Source organism: Oncorhynchus gorbuscha, linkage group LG12 (assembly GCF_021184085.1).
Source record: "Oncorhynchus gorbuscha isolate QuinsamMale2020 ecotype Even-year linkage group LG12, OgorEven_v1.0, whole genome shotgun sequence".
In the NCBI taxonomy this organism is placed as follows: domain Eukaryota; kingdom Metazoa; phylum Chordata; class Actinopteri; order Salmoniformes; family Salmonidae; genus Oncorhynchus; species Oncorhynchus gorbuscha.
Window position 1 is genome coordinate 11,072,726 of NC_060184.1, and position 17,731 is coordinate 11,090,456.

The following is a 17,731-nucleotide window of genomic DNA, read 5'->3' on the forward strand; positions in this document are numbered from 1 at the left end:
ACACCTGAAACCCCACCTCTTTAAGGAATACCTAGGATAGGATAAAGTAATCCTTCTCACCCCCCCCCTTAAAAGATTTAGATGCACTATTGTAAAGTGGCTGTTCCACTGGATGTCATAAGGTGAATGCACCAATTTGTAAGTCGCTCTGGATAAGAGTGTCTGCTAAATGACTTAAATGTAAATGTAATGTATCATTAAGTTTGCTGACGACACAACAGTGGTAGGCCTGATCACTGACAACAATGAGACGGCCTATAGGGAGGAGGTCAGAGAACTGGTAGTGTGGTACCAGGACAGCTTCTCTCCCTCAATGTGAGCAAGACAAAGGAGCTGATCGTGGACGACAGGAAAAGAAGGGCCGAACAGGCCCCCATTAACATCAAAGAGGCTGTAGTGGAGCGGGTCGAGAGTTTCAAGTTCCTTGGTGTCCACATCACCAACAAACTATCATGGTCCAAACATACCAAGACAGTCATGAAGAGGGCACGACAAAACCTTTTCCCGCTCAGGAGACTGAAAAGATTTGGCATGGGCCCCCAGATCTTTAAAAGGTTCTACAGCTGCACCATCAAGAGCATCCTGACCGATTGCATCACCGCCTGGTATGGCATCTGCTCGGCATCTGACCCTAAGGCTCTACAGAGGGTAGTGCGAACAGCCCAGTACATCACTGGGGCCAAGCTTCCTGCCATCCAGGACCTCTACCCTAGGCGGTGTCAGAGGAAGGCCCCAAAAAATGTCAGAGACTCCAGTCACCCAAGTTATAGAATGTTATACAGCAAGCAGAACCGGAGTATTGCCTCCTTATTGTTATTCTTATTGTGTTACTTTTATGGCTGCGTTACTTCTTATTTCAGCCAACTTGGAAAATATTTTCTTCTTCTTGAACTGCACTGTTGGTTAAGGGCTTGTAAGTAACCATTTCATGGTAAAGTCTACACTGTTGGTTAAGGGCTTGTAAGTAACCATTTCATGGTAAAGTCTACACTGTTGGTTAAGGGATTGTAAGTAACCATTTCATGGTAAAGTCTACACTGTTGGTTAAGGGCTTGTCAGTAACCATTTCATGGTAAAGTCTAAACTGTTGGTTAAGGGCTTGTAAGTAACCATTTCATGGTAAAGTCTACACTGTTGGTTAAGGGCTTGTAAGTAACCATTTCATGGTAAAGTCTACACTGTTGGTTAAGGGCTTGTAAGTAACCATTTCATGGTAAAGTCTACACTGTTGGTTAAGGGCTTGTAAGTAACCATTTCATGGTAAAGTCTACACTGTTGGTTAAGGGCTTGTAAGTAACCATTTCATGGTAAAGTCTACACTGTTGGTTAAGGGCTTGTAAGTAAAGCATTTCATGGTAAAGTCTACACTGTTGGTTAAGGGCTTGTAAGTAAAGCATTTCATGGTAAAGTCTACACTGTTGGTTAAGGGCTTGTAAGTAACCATTTCATGATAAAGTCTACACTGTTGGTTAAGGGCTTGTAAGTAACCATTTCATGGTAAAGTCTACACTGTTGGTTAAGGGCTTGTAAGTAACCATTTCATGGTAAAGTCTACACTGTTGGTTAAGGGCTTGTAAGTAACCATTTCATGGTAAAGTCTACACTGTTGGTTAAGGGCTTGTAAGTAACCATTTCATGGTAAAGTCTACACTGTTGGTTAAGGGCTTGTAAGTAACCATTTCATGGTAAAGTCGACACTTGTTGTATTCCCCGCATGTGGCAAATACAGTTTGAAAAGTGGCAACTTTACACTATACATGATAGTGGCAACAAATGGAGATGGGTTGGATATAGTCATGGTAGGATACAGTATTTCTTAAAATCTATTTTGACTGGAATTGTGTTGGTCGTTGTTAATAAGTGCAGTCTTTATTACAGTTCAAAATAGTTTCGGAAAATGCGTTACTCAACAGATTGTGCCGCTTTCCCCTCTTCTTGTAATAATTGCTCAACAAGTCTGTGTTTTTTGTTTTTTGGGGGTGTGCCCTTTTTTTGAGCACATACCCCCCAAAAGGTCTGTGCACGGCCCTACTCATGACAGAGAGACACGCGCAGAGAGTGAGAAATACCAACCGTGTGCGCACACACTCACACCGCTCATGGAGACGCTCCAGTCCTCCAGTGACCTGAAGCTGTTACCTCCGCTGGAAAGTGGAATCGGAACTTCGCCGTAAGCAAAGAGGCGAGCCGCAAGCTCACAGAGAAACACAATCAAGTGAACGTTATTGTTGTACCAACTCGGAGACAGGCGACCACAGCTCCACTCTGTATATCTGAGTAGCCTACATCATCCGCGGATAAATAAAGACCATAGAATAACATTAACGTTCGATAAAGGTAAGTGATGGTCGGTTTTTTCTTAGACCTATTTTCAACCATACGTATTTTCAGCAACAATACTTATAAGCAGAATCACAAGTTTGTAGTGCGTGCCCTTTTAAGCTCTCCACTGCTTGGCTTGTGTCCAACTGTCCATTCCACAGCATTATCATGAGAGCTTCCCGATACACAAAAACCATGTACGGAAGCTAAAATAGTTTTTTTTAAGAGATAAAAAAAATGCACGTAGAACACAGACAAAAATAATCTAAGTATCATTAATTGATAGTATATTGTAGGCTGTAGTTGATCGGTCTGTGATTTATAAATATAAATAACATTGTGTAACTTTTGAAGCCATGTGCAGATGATCATAAATGACTAAAAACATATAAACACATCTATGACACATTATAATGTACTGGCATTTAGTTTGGAACATGGCTATTTTCACAACCGAGCTGGCAATGGAACCGACTCGTATGATCCTTTGGGCAATGGTTATGCGTGATTATGTAATATACCGTGCCATGCCTTAACACGTTCTGTCGGTAGAGACGCATATTGGCAAGAGGGTTTACAAGCTTGAGTGCTATTTCTAGTTTGACATTAGTTTCACATCTGACTGTGAAATGAAAAGACTTCACTAATTTGCATGGATTTGAATTGCGCCAGCTAATGAATTGGGCGCTTGCACGCACTCTTCAGGCCAGAGTCGCAGGCCACACACAGCCAGATCGCAGGCCACACACAGCCAGATCGCAGGCCACACACAGCCAGATCGCAGGCCACACACAGCCAGATCGCAGGCCACACACAACCAGATCGCAGGCCACACACAACCAGATCTCAAGCTACACACAAGTATTGAAGCATCTGTCTGTCATATGGAAAGTTTTTTTTTGTAAAAAATGTATTCATGTGATACAAATTTCAGAAGTGCAAACTTTGCACCTGTGGTTTTCTGAATAGTACACTTACCTTTGACCTTTATTTAAAATGTTCTACTTCCTTAAACTTTTTTTTATCCCCATAAGCAACAATAACATGTGCAGAATATGCATATGCATTTGATAAATCAGTTTAGTGTCAGTTTTGAATCTCTGATGTTTTGAGGCCCTAAGACCTGTTCAGCATTGGTTAATGATAACTCTAATTTGCAATGCGGTGGACTATGCTACGTGTGTCATTTCCATAGATTTGAATAGATATGGTTTTCCATATTGCCGGGAGCAGGTGAAACTAGCATCACTAGCCTTACACCTTACTTGCCTTTGTATTGTTGGAGGAAAGGAGAAATTAACTGCGTCAAAGGCTCCCTCAAATTGGAGACGTTTAACCTGTCGCTCTCTGGCGACAAGGGTTGGAAAATCAATCAAGGATACTCAGAAAAAAATCATGTTCCACACAGACACAGAAACACAGACACAGAAACACAGACACAGAAACACAGACACAGAAACACAGACACAGACACACAGACACACAGACACACAGACACACAGACACACAGACACAGACACAGACACAGACACAAACACAAACACAGACATACGCACATAAACACACGCAAGCTAACTTGAACAGGAAACAAGCGAATTAGTCTTTGTAATATAATAACATTTGAGTTTATTCATGTTATCTATCTGCAACTAGTTTGATCAACGCAACCGTACAGCCTTTCTAATGATGTCACCCCCACAGAGAGTTTTAGACGGGGTCTTTTGTTTCAATAGAAAATGGCACCAAACACGTATATGCTCCTTTGATCCCCCACTCCAGTTCTTTTTGTTTGTCCCACTCACACCTCGCGGATGAGAAGGGTATGCGCTAACAAGGGCTCTGATGTCGGCAGGGTGTGCTGCATTTGTAATTGGATTATAGTCTAATCACAATAATAAAGTGTGCAATATAAGCGCCATTGCCGGCCCACATTAGTTGGATAAATTCTCCTTTTAATTCATTGTCTTCTATCACAGAGACACTATATGAATTGTTCCACATTTTTGTTACATTACAGCCTTGTTTTAAAATGTATTACGTTGTTTTCCCCCCCTCGATCTACATACAATGCCCCATAATGACGAAGCAAATATATATATATATATATATATATATATATATATATATATATTAAAAATAAAAACGTAAATATCACATTTACTATTCAGACCCTTTACTCAGTACTTGGTTGAAGCACCTTTGGCAGCGATTACAGCGTCAAGTATTTTTGGGTCTGATGCTACAAGCTTGGCACACCTGTATTTGGGGAGTTTCTCCCATTATTTTCTGCAGATCCTCTCAAGCTCTGTCAGGTTGGATTGGAAGTGTCGCTGCACAGCTATTTTCAGGTCTTTCCAGAGATGTTTGATTGGTTTCAAGTCCGGGCTCTGGCTGGGCCACTCAAGGACATTCAGAGACTTGCCCCAAAGACACTCCTGCATTTTCTTGGCTGTGTGCTTAGGGGCGTCCTTCTCCCTCGAATGCTGAGTTTGGCCGGGCGGCCAGCTCTAAAAACAATCTTGCTGGTTTCATAACTTCTTCCATTTAAGAATGATGGAAGCTACTGTGTTCTTGGGGACCTTCAATGCTGCCCTTCCCTAGATCTGTGCCTCGAGACAATCCTGTCTCAGAGCTCTACGGACAATTCCGATGACCTCATGGCTTGGTTTTTGCACTGACATGCACTGTCAGCTGTGGGACAATAATACAGACAGGTGTGTGCCTTTCCAAATCATGTCCAATCAATTGAATTTACCACAGGTGGACTCCAATCAAGTTGTAGGAACAACTCAAGGATGATCAATGGAAACTTTGAGTCTTTGGAAATTTCGAGTTTCATAGCAAAGTGTCTGAATACTTATGTAAATAAGGTATTTCTGTTTTTACATATATACAAATATATATATATATATATATATATATAAAAATGTCAAAAAACCTGTTTCGCTTTGTCATTATGGGGTATTGTGTGTAGATTGATGAGGAAAACATGTCATTTAATCCATTTTAGAATAAGGCTGTAACGTAACAAAATGTGGAAAAAGTCCAAGGGTCTGAATACTTTCCGAATGCTCTGTATATCCATAAACAAACCAATTAGGGGCCAGGGTGAGAATGGCTATGGGTCAATTAGAAGCCAGGATTAGTGGGCCATGGGCCAATTAGAGGCCAGGATGAGAATGTCTATAGGCCAGGATGAGAATGTCTATAGGCCAGGATGAGAATGTCTATAGGCCTATTAGAAGCCAGGATTAGTATGACAGTGATAGCATGAAGGGGCAGGTTGGGCCATGTGGTGAACATTCTTTCTAGAAGTGCATTCGGCTCTTTAGTCACCACAGTCAGGATATTTGTTTTAACTCCCCTTTCGAATAAGAGCTTCGTTGACATGTGGTTGATATTCAGTCATCCCTATTGACATAGTGTTGATTCTTGGCAGAGATCTAAGCGCTGACTGAATTGGAATGTCAGGCCAGCTTCTTACTGTAACCTTGATGAGACTATGTTATGTGTGATGAGTTATGTATTTTAATTCTGGGCCTGGTTGATCCTAGGATAGGGGAGCAATGGCTGGGTGCTTGTGGCTGTGTAACAGGTACTGTACATAAACCTGTGGTGACTTTGATTATGTGGATCTTAGAATCTGTCACTGTTGTGGGCTCGGATCCTGTCTCAAACACTTATGTCACAGCTGGCTCTCTTGGGCTATAGTACTACACACACACACACACACACACACACACACACACACACACACACACACACACACACACACACACACACACACACACACACACACACACACACACACACACACACACACACACACACACACACACACACACACACACACATCCAATTGCCCACTCACCATTCATACCCTCTTGAGTATGGACCTCATTTCCATAAAATATGTCCTGTTTTTGGCCCTTTCCTCCACATAGATCCCTTCCAGCCCCCTATAGACCATCCAATCCAACCCAGTTTGGTCACAACTGACTAACCCTAAGGTTATTCTTTGTTATTAGGACTGGGCAAAACAATAGACACATCCTTACGCTATCAACACCCACTGGCACTTTGGAGTATGGCACTTTTTCATAAAAGACATCTTGATTATTGACCGCCCACCATGTCTCCATGGCAACAGCTGGGGGGGAGAGAGAGGGGGTGTGCAGTAGATTAGTCACCCCACCAAACACACACATGTGCACGCACGTTTACACACAGACACAAACACACACTAGTATTAGGACTGATGATGGCTCTGATGCTTACCAGACGTCCAAACGATCAGATACGATAACCCAGAGCATAAAGCATGGAAAAGAGTGGCTCTGTGTAGTTTGATGGCTGTGAGGATCCCGTGGTGCAATGAGTTTGAACATGGCACTGGTAACAATGTTAATAAATAGCCCATTGCTGCATGAACTACAGTACACGTTCCGCGTTGAAGTGTTTACTGAAAGCTGCTTTGGACGAAAGCATCTGATTATTAATGGACTGTGAGTCTGTTTTTTTGCCATCATTCAGGTCAAGTGTGGAGAGCAGTGCGAGTACACTTTTGTTCCAGCTCAGGTTTAACACACGTGATTCAACTAATCATGTTGTAAAATGGAAGACAACACTTAGCTGATGGGTGGGTTAGTGATGGGCTTGTGTGATGTTTATTCCTGCCCGTCTTCCGGTTCTCTCTTCTCCCTGGCACCTAATTGATCGGTTTACTGTCATCGATTTGCCAATCACTCACTTTCCCATGTCGAAATTGTTAGTAATTGACTGAAATATTAAGACTGTACTTGTTACCATGTTCACATGTATTTTAGTGAAAGTTTTTTTAAATACTATATCAAAAAATGTATAAATAAACATAAATATAAAACTTTCCTAGGGATGAGGTGGAAGATGGGGTTGTCCTAAAAATGGTCAATTGTATTGTTTTTCATTGATTGTACCAATTGATTGACTCAATGAAAACAATTGTTCACAAAAAAAAATCAGTTTTCCAACCAAAGTAAAAATGTGGAAGTGAATGTGGAGACTTGTTGGATTTACTATTTGATGAAAGTTCTAAACAAAAGTTATGGTTTTTTTCCCAGCTGTTCTCAGTGCCGCTTAGTTTTATGAAATATCTTTATCTTGGATAAAATGCATTGTTTTGAAAGAAACGCACACTATGCTAGTGATTTTCCGTTCCTGACTGAAACTAGAACTCAAAAGGGAATAAGGCTACAACTGTTCCCTTATTGGCACCGAAGCAGAACAACTTCATTTTAATGTTGAACATGTTAAACCTGAATTATTTACATTCCCAGCAGCAGTTGCATCCTTGTTCCTGGTGTCAGACAGAGTAGGGTGAAGTTCACTGATCTTGGGTCAGTTTAGCATTTCTCCCACTAATGGTTAAGGTTAGGATTGGGGGAGAGGAAGCTGATCCTTGATCTGTACTTAGGGGAAACTTCACCCCGGAGCATGTCAGACATTATGCTCCAACTCACGCCCTCATCTTCTCTATAAAAAGAATGCTCGTTTGAATGAACATTTTTCTTGCCACGAGTAGAGCAGTGAAGACTGTAGCACAGACTCAGTGGAAAAAGATTAAGTAAAGTATACATCATTTAGACACACAAGGTTAATTTTATGACACAGCAAAAATCTAAATGGTGTGGTTGAGCTTTGAACTGGCTACCCCCATAGCTCCACCTGCTGTAATGGAGGATATTTCCAAAATGTTAGGTAAACGTTAGGTAACATTCTCATTAAATTATTTAACCTTTATTTAACTATTCAAGTCAGTTAAGAATACATTCTTATTTATAATGACGGCTTACCAAGAGCACAATCTAATGATACTGTGATATCATGCAGCAGACATTACCTGAACTCAAGCTTTCCCATAACCTTTTGTTAACATTCTTGCAACACATTGCCAATTTGCTGAGAGTATTTTGTTGGTGCATGAGCAGAATCAGGCCCTGTAGCATTCTTTGGCAAATGAGAAATGAAAATACGCAAATGTACATTGGCTGTGTTTACACAGGCAGCCCAATTCTGATCTCCGCCAATTGGCCTTTTGACCAATCAGATCAGATATTCTTCCAACAGTTAGTCAAAAGATCAGAACTGGGCTGCCTGTGTAAACACAGCCTTAATGACTGACACAGAAAGGCCCAATTCCAAACCAATCATTCATTACTTGCCCCGGGTTTGTGCTATCTTGCTATGATGAGACTCACAGCTAAAAACAGAAGAGGATAGGAATCAGGAGTATGGTACTAGATAGACTTTCCCAATTACAGTTATTCTTTGGCAGATCAAAAAGGGTCTTAGGTGGTGGGCGTGGCAATGAGCATGGCACCTCCCCCCCCATGCTCCCCATGAGCATGATTGGCTGTCATTAAGCTCCATCTTGGCACTGTATTTTTTAGCATTTTTTAAAACTATTTTCATGCAATTCTACAGATTTTTTTTCTTCAGCTTCAATGCTAATTTCTTGTAATTCTACACATTTTGCCATGAAGCTGAAATAAAATGTTAGTTTCAAAGCTAATTTCCTGCAATTTCATACATTTTGCCATGGCTAATGCTGTGTTCTTTTGCTCAAACTGTCTAGCTTTTATTTAGGTGAGTGTTAGTTCTCAAGGATCATATATAGCAGCATTATATTTTCTACATGATTTGTATCTAGTTCGTGGTTTAAGTTTACAATGAAAGTATTTTTCCATCTAAAGTAAATGTATGCAACTTAGAAAAAAAACCCTGCCAATATTGTTCACACCTGTTAAGCCCTTGGGACTAGTTGTAGGGATGTTTGGTTTGTAACGGGGCCGTACTTTATGGCTTTGTTACTGAGAAAATGTCCGCCTTTCTTTTTGTTTTGGTTTGGGTGAAGGCGAGGCTTACTGACGGGATGACAGAAGTGATGAACACCTGTGATTCGACGGTGGGAGACTTCACCGTCGGAGGTGCCCCAGCAGACGAGGGCATATCCTTTCAGGTGGGACTAATTCAAACAGACACAAAAAAAATAAAACCAACAACACACACTACAGCACAACATAAGAATTGTGTACATGCACAACCAAATGATGAGCAACACACACACACACACACACACACACACACACACACACACACACACACACACACACACACACACACACACACACACACACACACACACACACACACACACACACACACACACACACACACACACACACACACACACACACACACACACACACACACATACTCCATGTCACTCTCTCAGATCTCTCTCTTCTCCTCTCTACTTCCCTGTAGACCCATGACAAGTGCAAATGTCCCTCCATTGCTCTAAACTGACAGCAAGGCTATTTCTGACTGCACCTCCATCACAGCCTCCCCTTTCATCCTCCTCTCATCCTCTGGAAAAAATCCCATCTGATTTCTGCTAACTTTTTACAGTGAAGACCCAGTGACTTCAAAGACCCAGTGACTTCAAAGACCCAGTGACTTCAAAGACCCAGTGACTTCAAAGACCCAGTGACTTCAAAGACCCAGTGACTTCAAAGACCCAGTGACTTGTACGACCCAGTGACTTGTACGACCCAGTGACTTGTACGACCCAGTGACTTGTACGACCCAGTGACTTGTACGACCCAGTGACTTCAAAGACCCAGTGACTTCAAAGACCCAGTGACTTCAAAGACCCAGTGACTTCAAAGACCCAGTGACTTCAAAGACCCAGTGACTTCAAAGACCTAGTGACTTGTACGACCCAGTGACTTCAAAGACCCAGTGACTTGTACGACCCAGTGACTTGTATGACCCAGTGACTTCAAAGACCCATTGACTTCAAAGGTACCTCCAAAGAACTGGCTTCTCTCTTGTGACTCCAAAGTAAATAAAATGTGTGTCATTACTTTTAGAAGGCCATGTGCATGTAGGGTCTTTATGGATTTGGCTCAATTCATTGTCTAAAGCCAGTGAAATCTCTCAAGTAAGAGATGGCAGCTAATCCAGGGGCAAACTGTTACTTTCTCAGCCAACCAGCTAGCCCCCTATGCAGTTGCAGGTTTCCCTCGCTGACCCCTCTCTTCCTCCTTCAGTACAGTGGTGTTATGGAAGTAATCCCCCCCCTCACACAGTGGTGTTATGGAAGTAATCCCCCTCACACAGTGGTGTTATGGAAGTAATCCCCCCACACACAGTGGTGTTATGGAAGTAATTCCCCCCACACAGTGGTGTTATGGAAGTAATCCCCCTCACACAGTGGTGTTATGGAAGTAATCCCCCCACACACAGTGGTGTTATGGAAGTAATTCCCCCCACACAGTGGTGTTATGGAAGTAATTCCCCCCCCACACAGTGGTGTTATGGAAGTAATCCCCCCTCACACAGTGGTGTTATGGAAGTAATCCCCCCCACACACAGTGGTGTTATGGAAGTAATTCCCCCCACACAGTGGTGTTATGGAAGTAATTCCCCCCCCACACAGTGGTGTTATGGAAGTAATCCCCCCTCACACAGTGGTGTTATGGAAGTAATTCACCCCCCCACACAGTGGTGTTATGGAAGTAATCCCCCCCCCACAGTGGTGTTATGGAAGTAATCCCCCCTCACACAGTGGTGTTATGGAAGTAATCTCCCCCACACCACACAGTGGTGTTATGGAAGTAATCCCCCCCACACAGTGGTGTTATGGAAGTAATCCCCCCACACAGTGGTGTTATGGAAGTAATCCCCCCCCTCACACAGTGGTGTTATAGAAGTAATCCCCCCTCACACAGTGGTGTTATGGAAGTAATCCCCCCACACAGTGGTGTTATGGAAGTAATCCCCCCTCACACAGTGGTGTTATGGAAGTAATCTCCCCCACACCACACAGTGGTGTTATGGAAGTAATCCCCCCCACACAGTGGTGTTATGGAAGTAATCCCCCCACACAGTGGTGTTATGGAAGTAATCCCCCCCACACAGTGGTGTTATGGAAGTAATCCCCCCACACAGTGGTGTTATGGAAGTAATCCCCCCCACACAGTGGTGTTATGGAAGTAATCCCCCCACACAGTGGTGTTATGGAAGTAATCCCCCCTCACACAGTGGTGTTATGGAAGTAATCCCCCCTCACACAGTGGTGTTATGGAAGTAATCCCCCCTCACACAGTGGTGTTATGGAAGTAATCCCCCCCCACAGTGGTGTTATGGAAGTAATCCCCCACACAGTGGTGTTATGGAAGTAATCCCCCCACACAGTGGTGTTATGGAAGTAATCCCCCCCTCACACAGTGGTGTTATGGAAGTAATCCCCCCTCACACAGTGGTGTTATGGAAGTAATCCCCCCACACAGTGGTGTTATGGAAGTAATCCCCCCCCCTCACACAGTGGTGTTATGGAAGTAATCCCCCCTCACACAGTGGTGTTATGGAAGTAATCCCCCCTCACACAGTGGTGTTATGGAAGTAATCCCCCCTCACACAGTGGTGTTATGGAAGTAATCCCCCCTCACACAGTGGTGTTATGGAAGTAATCCCCCCTCACACAGTGGTGTTATGGAAGTAATCCCCCCCCTCACACAGTGGTGTTATGAAAGTAATCCAACAGGATTGGCTTTACTAGCAACTCAGTGTTGAATTCAGTTCTGTTCAGTACACCCCAAACCTTACCCTGTTTCCCAGATCTTCCCCTTATTCTTTGGTTACCCCGACGTGATTGTGTTTCCAGATCTTTCCGGACTCCCACGAGCGGTTCCCCAAACTGTCGAAGCGGCTTCCGTCCATCGTGGTGGAGCCCTCCGAGAGTGGGGAGGTGGAGAGTGGCGAGCTCCGTTGGCCCCCTGATGACCCCAGTTCCCCTGACGACGACTCCGGAGAGGTTGAGGCCCAGGCAGTAGGTGAGAACCACTAAAATCTATTTACAGCCAAGAGATGTGAAAACCAGGAGGGCTCTCCAGGAGACAATAGAATAGAAACAGTTTATTTTTCTGAAGCAAACTTCAGACAAAAGAGAGGACCTGAGGAACTCTTACTTGCTGTGCCTAATGAAGTTTAGAACATTTTAAAACTATTCAATAGTATTGAGGTTTGTGATTCGGAATACTGGAAAAGACTAGGAGTTTGTAGGTTGTAGTCAGGGGGGAAGACTGTAAGCAAAATGTAGCTATCCAAATGGAATGTATTTAAATATGTGTGTTGGTGGCAGGTGGAGAACAGCCCGAAGACGAAGAGCAAGTTGACAGAATGATGGGAGGAGTTTAAAACTGACTCTCGCAGTGCTGGCACCATTCCAGCCGTTAACAATGAGTTTCTCTATGATGGACAGCAGCAAGGAGGAGGGAGGGTCTTCAGGCTAAACCCTTAATTAATAGAACCGCCAACACATTGGTAGACCTCCACACCACTTGGTGGGGCCGAGTCCTGCACGATTGTCTTAAATAGCTCTTACGTGCCAAACCTTAGTGGGTAGCTTGCTACTGTAAATCAATTGTTGCCTGTTTTACTTTTATGTTTCACAATGCCATTTTTTATTAAGTTACACCCCTTTCAGAGTTTATCTGTGATCTGAAGATATTGGAATTAAAGACAGGAACGCCTCGGTATATAAAATGTTAATGTATCTGGCTATCTTAGACCAAAGTCTAGAACACTGTACTCTTATGAAAACTGTATGTATACTGTAGATATACAGATTTACACAGTGAGCTTGGAAGAGGAGAATTCATCATTGTATAGCTGTCAGCTTCTGCTCAAATGCATGTTATTGTCTATTAGTCCTTATTACAGTTTTGTTTTCCTTTCAAACAACAGGATTTGAAGCATCATTGTATTACAAAGCACATGTACTTGAAAAAACACAACTTTCACATAACTGGTTTTATTATTTAATATTTTGCCCAATTTCATAGCGTGTCTGGGATTGTTTTTGTTCATTAAACTTATAAACGCAACATGGAAAGTGTTGGTCCCATGTTTCATGAGCTGAAATAAAAGATCCCAGAAATTTTCCATACGCTCAAAAAGTTTATTTTTCTCAAATTTGTTTACATCTCTGTTAGTGAACATTTCTGCTTTGCCAAGATAATCCATCCACCTGACAGGTGTGGCATATCAAGAAGTTCATTAAACAGAATGATCTTTACACAGGTGCACCTAGTGCTGGGGAAAATAAAAGGCAGCCCTAGAATGTTCAGTTTTGTCACACGACACAATGCCACAGACGTCTTAAGTTTTGAGGGAACGAGCAATTGGCATGCTAGATGCAGGAATGTCCACCAGAGCTGTTGCCAGAGAATTTAATGTTCATTTCTATACCATAAACGACACATGCACAACGTTGTTTTAAAAAATTTGGCAGTACGTCCTACTAGCCTGACGACCGCAGGCCACGTGTAACCACGCCAGCCCAGGACCTCCACATCCACAGACCACGTGTAACCACGCCAGCCCAGGACCTCCACATCCACAGACCACGTGTAACCACGCCAGCCCAGGACCTCCACATCCACAGACCACGTGTAACCACGCCAGCCCAGGACCTCCACAACCGGCTTCTTCACCTGCGTGATCATCTGAGACCAGCCACCCAGACAGCTGATGAAACTGAGGAGTGTTCGCTCCCTAGTGGGTGGGCCTGGCTCCTTGGCCTCGGTGGGCCTATGCCCTCCCAGGTCCACCCATGGCTGCACCCCTGCCCAGTCATGTGATATCCATAGATTACAGCCTAATGAAATTATTTCAATTGACAGATTTCCTTATATGAACTGTAACTCAGTAAAATCATTGAAATAGTTGCATGTTGCGTTAATATATTTTTTCAGTATAGTTTGGAGTCTGATATAATGGTTACATTTCAAGAATTCACACAAAAACATCTCGCTCACACCCTTTAAAATGCATTGCAACACATGCACACACGTAGATACCAAAGCACTTTAGATACCGAAGTGGTCTTTTTATTTTTCTCAACGCATAAGAACTGTATTAATGTTCTATGGGAGTGCACATTTATTTTGTATTGTTTTCAAATATTGAATTCATTTCCCTCTCTAATTACAATTTGATATTTTTCAAACATTTTGCAACAGTTTATTATCCCACTTATTCACTGTATCACATGTAAATGTGTGGGATATTAACCTATTACAGCCCGTTAGCTGAAACACATTAGCCTGGGTATATACTGTAGCTACTGTACACGAAACCAGAATTGACCATTCATGTCTACTTAGTCTTTTCATGTCTACTTAAAGTCTTTTCATGTCTACTTAAAGTCTTTTCATGTCTACTCTCAGGGTCTACTTAGTCTTTTCATGTCTACTTAGTCTTTTCATGTCTACTTAAAGTCTTTTCATGTCTACTTAGTCTTTTGTCATGTCTCATGTCTACTTAAAGTCTTTTCATGTCTACTTAGTCTTTTCATGTCTACTTAAAGTCTTTTCATGTCTACTTAAAGTCTTTTCATGTCTACTTTTCATGTCTAAGTCTTTTCATGTCTACTTAAAGTCTTTTCATGTCTACTTAGTCTTTTCATGTCTTTTCTTTTCTTTTCATGTCTACTTAAAGTCTTTTCATGTCTACTTAGTCTTTTCATGTCTAGTCTTTTCATGTCTACTTAAATGTCTTTTTTTCATGTCTACTTAAAGTCTTTTCATGTCTACTTAGTCTTTTCATGTCTACTTAGTCTTTTCATGTCTACTTAAAGTCTTTTCATGTCTACTTAAAGTCTTTTCATGTCTACTTAAAGTCTTTTCATGTCTACTTAAAGTCTTTTCATGTCTACTTAAAGTCTTTTCATGTCTACTTAGTCTTTTCATGTCTACTTAAAGTCTTTTCATGTCTACTTAAAGTCTTTTCATGTTTAAGTCTTTTAATATAATAATATAATATATGCCATTTAGCAGACGCTTTTATCCAAAGCGACTTACAGTCATGTGTGCATACATTCTACGTATGGGTGGTCCCAGGGATCGAACCCACTACCCTGGCGTTACAAGCGCCATGCTCTACCAACTGAGCTACAGAAGGACCACTTCTGAAGGACCAAGATGGTCAGAAGGACTGACATGTGAACCTTCCAGAATGTCCCACTTATGACAACTGACATGTGAACCTTCCAGAATGTCCCACTTATGACAACTGACATGTGAACCTTCCAGAATGTCCCACTTATGACAACTGACATGTGACCTTCCAGAATGTCCCACTTATGACAACTGACATGTGACCCTTCCAGAATGCCCCACTTATGACAACTGACATGTGAACCTTCCAGAATGCCCCACTTATGACAACTGACATGTGAACCTTCCAGAACGCCCCACTTATGACAACTGACATGTGAACCTTCCAGAACACCCCACTTATGACAACTGACATGTGAACCTTCCAGAATGTCCCACTTATGACAACTGACATGTGAACCTTCCAGAACACCCCACTTATGACAACTGACATGTGAACCTTCCAGAATGTCCCACTTATGACAACTGACATGTGAACCTTCCAGAATGCTCCACTTATGACAACTGACATGTGAACCTTCCAGAATGTCCCACTTATGACAACTGACATGTGAACCTTCCAGAATGTCCCACTTATGACAACTGACATGTGAACCTTCCAGAATGTCCCACTTATGACAACTGACATGTGAACCTTCCAGAATGCCCCACTTATGACAACTGACATGTGAACCTTCCAGAATGCCCCACTTATGACAACTGACATGTGAACCTTCCAGAATGCCCCACTTATGACAACTGACATGTGAACCTTCCAGAATGCCCCACTGTGACAACTGACATGTGAACCTTCCAGAATGTCCCACTTATGACAACTGACATGTGAACCTTCCAGAATGCCCCACTTATGACAACTGACATGTGAACCTTCCAGAATGTCCCACTTATGACAACTGACATGTGAACCTTCCAGAATGCTCCACTTATGACAACTGACATGTGAACCTTCCAGAATGCTCCACTTATGACAACTGACATGTGAACCTTCCAGAATGCTCCACTTATGACAACTGACATGTGAATCGTCCAGAATGCCCCAGCCTGTTATGACATGAGTTTTTTCAGCATTTTATGTTGTGTCTCATTCATTTCGGCACAAATAAGACAACTACTCTTATTCATTTAACTAGGCATGTAAGTAAAGAACAAATTCTTATTTACAATGACAGCTTACCGGGTAACAGTGGGTTAAGTGCCTTGTTCAGGGGCAGTACAACAGATTTTTACCTTGTCAGCTCAGGGATTTGATCCAGCAACCTTTTGGGTACTGCCCCAACACTCTAACCACTAGGCTACCTGCCACCTATAACTGTAGGTGCTTCAGGATCAGGAGAATTATATTCCATGTTTACGTGTAGCTATGGCACATTAAAGGGAGTCGTGGCTGTCGACAAAATCAACCTTCTTTCCCTCTGCATAGAGAGCTTATCTCAAACATCTCAACTGACAACACATTGACAACACTAATTACACTTTCCATGAATTATACAAGTTCTAATCATAACTACATTGTAGAATATATATGATTAAGTGTACAATACAATCATCTACGTGCTATTTGTATGGTTTACGGTAACAGTAATGATTGGTTTCTTATTGTTGAAAAAACAAACAATTCACTGCTATACTTCTGTTTATTAAAATACATGTTTGTTATTTGTTATACATTATTTTGGATCTTTATTGATTAAAATATTTATTTTAACATAACATAACGCAAGATACTGTACCTGGCTATTTGTGATAAACGCTTGTGAAGAAGATCTCTTTTTATTCTGCTTTTTGGTTGGTTGAGTGTTTCTGAGAATGGAATTGAAGCTTGCCAATTCATGTGACATTTTAAATGGCAGAATTGCACTGAGATGTTGATCGTAGTGGTTCAAACTGAACTTAGTTCTCTTTGTTGGAGTGCAGAGTGAGTGTTGGCTGAGTGTTATTTAGCTGAGGAAAGTGGCCACTGTGTGCGTGTTTGATCAAGTTTGGACTTACCATAGAGCAGCTGGCACTATACTAATTTCTTCATCCCGTGATTGCCAGTTCTGCTCGTGTTGTGACAAATGGGCACTTTGCAGCCCACCTTTCCTGTACACCTGCTGCTGGGGATGTGAGAGGAAATCAGTTGTGAGTTTTTCCCATAGAGATAGTAGAGAGCCAATCTCCAATCTATACAATGGACTCTTCTGTAACGGCATGTGGGGTGCCTATGTGGCACAAGAGCCCTCTATCCATCTTTATGGTTTTCCCCCAGCATCAGCTCTAATGTCCTGGGTCAAGCTTGTTCACAGTTGTCTTCTGGGTTCTCAGGGTGGCCTTCTTCATCCTGGAAAGTACTTTCAGTGCGCCTGTAGGGAGAACTTCTGTCTGGGTGGTGTAACTCACGCTGGCAGACACTCTCCTTAGACCAT

At 42.2% G+C, this 17,731-nt stretch overlaps 1 protein-coding gene across 1 annotated transcript; it reads left to right on the forward strand.

The window, feature by feature from the left end:
• The first annotated feature begins 2,033 nt into the window (after nucleotides 1-2,033).
• si:dkeyp-72h1.1 (uncharacterized protein LOC799956 homolog) lies at nucleotides 2,034-13,311 on the forward strand. The gene is made up of 4 exons (XM_046293171.1): nucleotides 2,034-2,337; nucleotides 9,215-9,319; nucleotides 12,032-12,200; nucleotides 12,509-13,311. Exons 2-4 carry the CDS (start codon nucleotides 9,233-9,235, stop codon nucleotides 12,562-12,564), a joined length of 312 nt encoding a protein of 103 aa, XP_046149127.1. The 5' UTR covers nucleotides 2,034-2,337; nucleotides 9,215-9,232; the 3' UTR covers nucleotides 12,565-13,311.
• The last annotated feature ends 4,420 nt before the right edge of the window (nucleotides 13,312-17,731 follow it).

Excerpts from the sequence above, each read along its gene's own strand:
- si:dkeyp-72h1.1 (XM_046293171.1), top strand. The coding sequence starts at position 9,233 with ATGACAGAAGTGATGAACACCTGTGATTCGACGGTGGGAGACTTCACC. Across the intron at positions 9,320-12,031 it reads ACGAGGGCATATCCTTTCAG|ATCTTTCCGGACTCCCACGA; the intron begins GTGGGACTAATT and ends TTGTGTTTCCAG. Across the intron at positions 12,201-12,508 it reads GGTTGAGGCCCAGGCAGTAG|GTGGAGAACAGCCCGAAGAC; the intron begins GTGAGAACCACT and ends TGTTGGTGGCAG.